Below are 8,857 nucleotides of genomic sequence, written 5' to 3'. Positions count from 1 at the left end.
CCTTAATCTGAGACAGGAGAGATTCTGATTAGATATTGAAAAATAGTATCTCTGCTCTCTTAGACTGAATAATTGTGGCGCCATAGGTTGGCGGCATATTTTAAATGCTTAAAATACTGTGAGGGCTCAGTGAAATCAAAACAGATCATTGGTTGGACTTGTGAACTGGTTCAGCTCAGAAATTACTTAGAATTTTAGAATCCCTAAGTCTAGAAAAGACCTCTAAGATCATTGAGTCCAACCATTAATCCAGGAGCCAGTGTTCACTGCTAAACAATGTGCCCAAGTGCCACATCCTCACATCTGAACACTTCCAGGGACAGTGATTGTCAGTGCCACCCTGCCCATGGAGAAACTTTTCCCAAGATCCAATCTAAACATCGCCTGGCACAACTTGAGGCTGTTTCCTCTGGTCCTGTCACTTCTTACCTGGGAGAAGAGACTGACGCCCACCTGGCTACAAACTCCTTTCAGGTAGTTTAAGAGAGCGAGACTTAGTAAACTTGATGATAGTTTCTAGCTGGGAAAAAACAAACAAACAAACAAAACCAAAAACCTATTCCTTTGTTGGTTTTGCCTTTTGGGGAGCAGGTGAGCGTAGTCCAAGACCAGATTAGAAAGTACATGAAGTCGTTCAACAGAGCAAATGATTAATGATTGTGCAGTCTTGCTATGAGACCATTCCTTCTGTTGTATCATGTTGTGATTTACCATTTAAAGCAGATAAAGGACAGGACTGGTCTGTTAAATTGCAAACAATTAAAGATTTTTGACTTGGCTTTTGTTTTGTTTGTTGGCTTGGTTTTTTTGGTGGGTAGTGGGTGGTTTTTTTTGTTTTGTTTTGGTTTTTTGCTTTTGTGTTTTTTGTTTTTCCCTGTAGGGAGTGGTGAAGAAATTTCCAAGTTAATACTGTTCAGTCAATTAATTTACCAGCTCAGCTGGTGACTCATCTGACTGAAGCAAGTCACAGCACCTCTCCCTTTCCCTGTCAATAAGGGTAATAATTCAGGGTTATCTTACAAGGTGTTTTAAAGACTAAGTCTTGTATCTGCAGCCATGTGACAGGACATTAACATTGGTTCATGACCAATAAATAAATATATGTGCTTTCTGGTTTTGAGACAGTTGACTTGTGACCAAGCTTTACAGCAGTCTTTATAGCAATAAGAAATTACTTTGTTTTGTGCTGTAAGATCATTTTCTGAGTGGAATTCAGGAAGGTGGAAACTTTAAGTGGAGTTGGTTTAGTTAGCTTTGTGTGTTTACAGCTCTAAGTGGCATCCAAAAGTTTTACTTGAGCTACAAATTTGACTGCAACAAATGTAATAGTAATGAATTGAAGAATTCCTCTGCATCCTCTAATTGTGGTTTTAGTGTTGCACTGTTTTCAGCATTGTATACCTTTTGTTAGTGTGTGAGGGTTTTTTTTTTGTTGTTTGGGTTTTTTGATTTGTAGGGTTGGGTTTTTTGTTTGGTTTGGGATTTTTTGGGGCAGGTTGTTGGTTTCTGTTTGTTATGTTTTGTTGTTGTTGTTTTTTCTGCAAAATATCTGCCAAGAAGCCTTAAAAATGTGGGGAACTGACACTTGGCACTTTGTCAACAGAGAGAAGAGCAGTGAACACATCTTCAGAGGATTCCAGATGTGTGCCCCTATCGAGAGAACATTTTGCCCCTGCTGGAGGGTGAAAGTAGCTGTCTGGATAAGGTAGGCTTTATTTGCAGCGTTTCCCACTTTTGAACACACTGTTTCTCATTCTTTTGCTAGTGGCAATCTTGGATTAACCTTGAATTTACCTGCATTCACTTAATTTCCCTGTGTCAAAATAGCTTTTACTTCAACCAAGAAACAGCTAACTGCTTTTGTTTTGTGAAAATTGGTGCTGCCATTTGGAGGGATTCTTGCTTTAAAAAAACTTAGGAATTCTGAGGTTGGCTTTGAATATAATACTTGTTATTCATGTTAAAAACATATTTGAAAGAGAGCTTTATGTAGCATGACTTCTGCATAAAGAGGTTGGAAAGGTGGGAAAGGTGAGGTGAAATTTTTTGGAGTGTGATAAGTAATGAAGAAAGATAATATATACCATTTATACCCTTTTAAAAACTGAAAATGTTGCCCAGGCTCTAGTGAAAGGTGACCCAGCAGTGGGTGAGAAGGGCAAAAGGCAGCAAGAGTAAGAGCTGGGCCTTCAGACCAAAGCCCCCAAAAGCTCTTGCTGTGGTCTCCTCAGCTGATGCAAACAGCCAGTAGAGGCTTCCCATCTCTGAAGAACCGAGAGCTCTACTGTCCCTGGGCAAAAAACAGTGGTGCAAAGTCTGAAAGGGTGATTAGTTTCCTGCCTCATCAAGTATGTGATGCTGTAAGAGGATTGGATTTGCATATCCAAGGAGCAGTGAGTTTTCCTATTATTGGTTACTTAGGATTCCCAACTTAATGTTTGCTGTGTTGCTCTAATTACCCCTACCAAGGTATTTAGTCAAAAGTCTATAGGTAATTTCAAATAGGTTGCAAGGTAGTATTGCTCAATACTAATGGGCCCAAACAATGAAATACAGTTTTCAAGAGAAGGCTTAAGGTCAGTAAATGGTGACTGGAGCTCATCTTGCAAGTGAACATTGCAGGTGGATGCATGCTGCTTGAAGATCCATTGATATGTGTGAGAAGTGTCCTTGGTAAGGTCACTTCTGGAAGTGTCACTCTTTTAAGAGTTTGGTTTGACAACAATCTTACTACACAACACAAAGTCAGGCCAGGAGGAGGGGGTAACTTTTCATCCTGAAATAAAAATACTGTGTTCATGTTTGCCTGGTTTTTTTGGACAAATCTTGATTTTATAGTGTCTCTACAGAAATTCCTCCTTTTCTTGTCCTGAACCCAAAGTTGGTTTTGAGCACGTGATGTAAAGTGTTGTGTGACTGACAGATGAGCTCGAATATAAAAATGTTGTAGTCTGTATTTTATTATAATGGATGAAATCAGAATTCTGCCAGACTTTATTACAAAGCCTTTATCTCCTTTCTTCCCATTACTCATAATTTTTTTGTGTGATTTTAAGTGTTGACTCTGTAGGATTTAAATATACTTCTGTTTGCTATAAACCTACAAGGAGGGAGAAACATCTATGAGAAAAAGTTTTGCTTGAATTACAAATTTGACTGCAACAAATATAATAGTAATGAATTGAAGAACACTTCTGCATCTTTTAAACCTATAAATTTGAGTGTACTGCTTCTATTACTAGAAATTTTGCTTTTATGTAGTGAAAAATTATCAGGAAATTTCCCATCTGGTATGTTTCAAAAAGGCTGCAACAAAGTTATTTTAATAAGAAAAATGAATGCATGAATTATTTAAAATAGTTGGTGCAACTGTTCCTATTAACTAATCCAGGCACTTGGAAGGCAATTACACTGAGCTTTGACAACACTGCCAACCCACTGCACGGTGCCTTATGCCAAAAGCTATTGTTGTTTTATTGACCACGTTCACCATTACATATGCATATGAAAAAACAGAGGCATTTTCATCGGGATTACCCTAATAGCATTAAGAGATTATTTTTTAAATTTCCTTGGAAGGAAATTCACTTAAATGAGATTACTTATTACTTGACTGGTTTCCTATCATGCTTCTATGTTTAGGTAAGTGGAGTCCATTAGAGTATAAAGTTTTTTAAAAAACTGATTTTATACATTAATGATTTCAAATAAAAGAGAAGTACTATATTTGTGCACAGCTTCTTTTGAGAAAGTGAAGTCGATGCTCTGGTTAGGAGAGATAACACTTTTTGTCCCCCTTGGTGGCCCCCCTAGTGTCACCATTAGTTGCTAATTACTTGCAAACAAATAAACAATTAACTCCTCGTGCCTCTTGGTGGGAGAGTTTTCATTGACATGCTAAAACTTTCTAATAAAAGATTTTAATTAATGACGTTACAAATCCAACCCCCTTGTCAACATAGCTATAAGGAGGCCTTGTGGAGAAATGCAAGTACAGTGTGCCTGCTATGCTGGCTGAGGGCGAAGCCATGGCTGCTCCCTCACTGTGTGCTGCCACCACAGCAACCTCTCCAGAGCGGCACAAGGTGCCCGGCTTTGGAGACGGTAAAACCACACACTGCTCCTTCTCAATTGAGAGTATATTGGGACTGGAGCAGAAAAAAGATGGCATTCCAGCTGGGAAACCTCACAGACCCTGGATGGATGCATGCACCAGCTTGGGTAAGTCAGTCTGTTTTGAAACATCTTAAGCTTTTACCCTTTAAAAATACTGACATGTTTCTATTACAAACCAGTAAACTGAAGCTCTCCTTTTCTTGCTCTGTCTAGTTTTAGGTGATGACAGTAATCCCCATCTACAAATCCCTGTTGTTTGCTATGAAAATCCATTATTTCATGCTAGAAGTGATCCAGTGCAAGAGGAAAACGTTTTGAAATGTGAAAAATACTTTTCAGTCACTGAAAGGCTGTCTTTCAAACGAGAAATGAGCTGGTACAGGGGTAGAAGACCAAGAACTGCATTCACTAGAAACCAGGTAGGTCTTTCCTTAGCATTAAACAAATGAGTAACAATGTACTTTAGTAAAATGTTAGAAGAAACCTCTAACAGCAGGTAAGTTCGGTGTGATGTACCTCTGCAGAGAGAAATGTAATCAGGAACTAGTCGAAATTATCAGGAATGTTGCTAATTTCAGCAGATCTGTGTTTGTGCGTGGAATCTGAATTGTGCAAACACTGATCGGAAGTCTCCTGTTGAACTAACTAAGCTGTTATTTTATTTTATTTTATGTATTACTGCTATGAACATAGTGTTAACTATTCAACAAGTGTATTTTAATCTCCTCAGATTGAAGTCTTGGAAAATGTTTTTAAAATGAACTCCTACCCCGGCATTGATATTAGAGAAGAGTTAGCTCGCAAATTAGATTTAGATGAAGACAGGATCCAGGTAATTAAAGATTTATTTGAACTTTCCTGCAATTCCAGCTATATGTACTCTCTGCTTATATACATAAGTGGTTTGACAGCAGTAATGAGAGTGTTAATACTCTCAGTTTAAACCAATGTATATACAAGAAACATGCCTTCAATGATTTGTGAAATGGAAACCATTGAATTCCTTCTGAAATCTAAAGCCTTCCATAGCACTGATGAGGAATTAATCACTATAATATTGCCACAATATCTGCTCTGTTAATCTCTAGTTATTATCTACAGAATTTGATAATTTCCTTAAAATAGTTTTTATGTTTTGCTTGTCACCATATTTGAAAAATAAATTTGAAACAGGTATGGACATAATTTGTGAGACTGCCAGCAGAGCATAGATGTGTTAAACCAGTGTTTGAACCTATGTCTTACTCTGGCCAAAAGCAAAATCTATTCAGGAATGTTAATTATTGATTTCCAGGTAATTCAATGTGATAAGAAGCGTACTGTAAACATAAGAATTTGGGCTTTGCTTTGTTGTTTATCAGGCTTTTGTTGCAAGTATTATATTTGGCTTGATGAGAAACTTGATGCTGCTAGTTAAGCAGCTGAAGAAATAGCACCATAAGACATGTGTGAATTCCAGATGTTCAGGATCTTCCAGGATTTGATTCTGTCAATGAATTTAATACCAGTTTTTATATTAATTACAGCGAAGCTGATCTCACGTTCCAGTTAACCTGGGGATATTATTTTCTTTGTCTGTAGTGATAAAAATTACAGGTAGCAGATGACATGCTGTCATCTGCAGATTTTAAATTTATATTGAACTTGCAAACTGCTGTCATCACACAAAATATTGTCATACTGTGTGAATACTTTTAAGTTTCAAATATTATTCTGCTTCCACTGCTGTGTTTCTGAAAAGCATCCCTTCTCTTTCCATTTTAGATCTGGTTTCAGAACCGTCGTGCAAAGCTGAAAAGATCACACAGAGAATCTCAGTTTCTAATGGTGAAAAATACATTCACCTCCAGCCTGCTAGAGTAGAAGGAAGGATGGCTTGTTGTTACAGTGCTGCTACAGAAAATGAAGAATTACTCATAACCTGTATTAAGTAATGATATAGTAATTATGATTTTATGCCCAGATTTGAAAGTTTATTATAATTTTCATTCAAATAAACTGTAAATACTTGAAGTATTATTCTAACCTACTTTTTGTGGAAAAAGTGAACTTTTCCTATATATATTTGAATAAGTATTTTCAGAGATTTTGAGATATTTTTGCAGTTAAAACAATGCAAACTCTAGGTTGCACAAGAATTTCAGCTACTATGAATTACAGCAAATAACTTGACAAGTTTTATGGTTTTAGAAGTCTGTTTTAAGTCTGAAATAAACTGTATGCAAAATAGATTTTGCTACAGGAAACAGTTTGTTGCATTGCAGTTTACATAGCTTATTTATAAGAAATATAGTTTTCATAAATAACATAATTTTTAGAAAAAGGTGTCTCCAGTGGAAGGACTAATATTCAACTGACTTCAGTTTTAACCCTTGCTCAGTTAAAAGAAGCTGACAATTCTAATCTTTTTATGTAATCTTAATTAATTTAGGTTATTTGTCTGTTTAATTCTCTAACTTGGTTATCTCGTCTCTTGTCAGTATAACTGTTCCAGTTATGGAAATTGCCCTATTGTCTTTTAATGACAGAATCTAGCATTTCATGGGATCAGATCAGTGAGGTCAGACCAGATATCCAGATCATTGCCATTAATTTTAGGATGTTGAATTCATTTTTATCAAACAGTACATGAAAGTTAATTATCCTCATATTTGATATTGAACCTGAAGTCAAGGAGAGCCATATACAAAAAAAACCCCCTCAAGTCTTCCTTCATGGGCACAAGGTAGGGAAACATTGTAAGTACAGGTTGATGCTGCTCTTTGTTCAGCAGAACTCTAAGCCCTTGCCTCATGTGCTGGTGACCTTCAGTGAGACTCCAGCCTATGTTTCTTGTTCTACATTATCTCATGAACAAAGTATTGCTCTTCTTTTCTTCATGCTTGTATCCATAGCTGTTGTCCAATAGGATGAAAGGTAAGTTGATAAAATAGGGTGATAGAAAAAGTCATTTTATGTAGTCTCATACTAGGAAAAGCTAAAGGGAGGGATGATCTGACAGTTATTACTGAGTATTTTGAATTATAGTTTCAGCTACAAGAGATTAAATAAAAGACATTTTTATATTTTCTGAAAAATATCACTGAAAACTGCATTACTTTATACTGGGTGACAGATATTGGCCCTTCTGTGTTTTTATCTTCATTGGTTCATTGCCTTGACTTTTATGAAGAATCCTAAAAATCTTGAATTGTTTGGCTTTGCTCCTGGAAATCTTATTTTAATATGGAAATAACAAACTTTTATCTGATATTGAAGCATTATTTTTTGTGCTTTCTTCGATTTGGGAAATAACATTACTAACTGAATTCTGTTGTATCCTGCATTCCAAAATACTTAACAGAACTACAAGTAAAGCAATTTAAATTGAGCCAGATCCATTAGGAATAGTTTTTAGAGAAATTGAAATCTCAATTCAGATACCTGCCTGATCTGGTAAAGGCAAAGACAATATTGGGAATGCATTCTTTTATTTTGTTTTTCTTCACACCTCAAAACTTATATTGCCCATAGCTTAACCTTATTGCAGGTAATCTGAAACTATTGTCTACTTTGCTTCTGGAAACAAAGTTTCCAACAGCAGCAGATTAGACTAATCTGTACAGATTGATTGCTTAAGAACCTTACTCTATTATCTGGCAAATACCTAAATACACCTAAAGTCTGCTATAATGGAACTTGTCTCAAGTGACGGAAGTCTGACAAAGCAATTTAAGAGAAGCTGTAGAATAGTAGCAGAATAATAATAGCACCAGCCCTGGTATCCTGCTCTCCATTAGCAAAAGTTACCAGCAGGATCTTTAGTGTGAGGTACTAGGAGTGTCCCACACAGTGCTAAAGGGAAAAGAATTTAAAAGCAGAGTTGCATTATTTGCTTCATTTGGCTTAGCTTGTTGTTCCCAGAGTAAAGGAATCAGCAAGTCAAGAAAGAGCCTCTCACTTTACATTTATACCTACTTTGGCCAGCATGGCCATCACTTTCTCAAGTACACCTAATGGATTTTTTTCCACCTTGAAAAGTGTTAGTCTGGACTTCACCGGTCTTTGTCTTGTCAGGCAATATGCAGGGCTCCCCTGGCAATGTATGTGACAGTTGTGTTTCCTGTGCAGGAACAGCAGTGGGGGAGGCTGTCGGCAGAGGCCACCCTGCATGCTGGAATCCAGCCTGCTCTTTCATTCCTTAGATTGATTTAGTTTCCGTATTAATTGTTGGATTGATGATCTTTGTCCCTTTATTTAAAGGATTTACATTACTGGATGGGAAATATAAAGTATTTTATTTTTTAAAATACTTTGGAGCTATAGTGATTGACCTGAATTATTATTTCATGTCCTGTTATGTTGTTAATGGATTGGATTGAATTGAATCAAAATAATATTCTGTTACTTTATATGAGCAATTTATAATATTTTATGTATGTATTGGATAATGAAAGAGTAAAAAGACAAAGTATAATAATCACTATATGAAGGGGAGCTGGGGCTGTTCAACCTCCTGGAGGGCATAAGGATCCCACCTGATTGCTTCAAAAGGGAGCTCTTGTGGTCACAGTGGGCAAACAGGGCTGTTGGTGAGAGAGAGGAAACCAGGGCTGCTGAACAGTCTTCAGTTCTAGATTCCTTTGTGGGGGAATAGTGCCCGGACTTGTGTGACATGAGGGGAAAAGGCTACACAGAAAATATGGAAACCAATCTGTCTGTTTTGGGCACCCAAAGTTTATATTGGTGGCCAGCAGCATTT

At 36.9% G+C, this 8,857-nt stretch overlaps 1 protein-coding gene across 1 annotated transcript; it reads left to right on the top strand.

Annotated features, from left to right (window-relative positions):
• Positions 1 to 4,007: 4,007 nt before the first annotated feature.
• HESX1 (HESX homeobox 1) lies at positions 4,008 to 5,979 on the top strand (the record flags this gene model as incomplete). Its single annotated transcript, XM_084214193.1, has 4 exons — positions 4,008 to 4,221; positions 4,330 to 4,535; positions 4,847 to 4,948; positions 5,881 to 5,979. 4 exons carry the CDS (start codon positions 4,008 to 4,010, stop codon positions 5,977 to 5,979), a joined length of 621 nt encoding a protein of 206 aa, XP_084070319.1.
• Positions 5,980 to 8,857: the final 2,878 nt, after the last annotated feature.

Source organism: Fringilla coelebs, assembly GCF_963513975.1.
Source record: "Fringilla coelebs genome assembly, chromosome: 13".
Lineage (NCBI taxonomy): Eukaryota > Metazoa > Chordata > Aves > Passeriformes > Fringillidae > Fringilla > Fringilla coelebs.
Note: the sequence above shows the minus strand (reverse complement) of the source record. Positions and strands in the feature narration are given on the sequence as shown.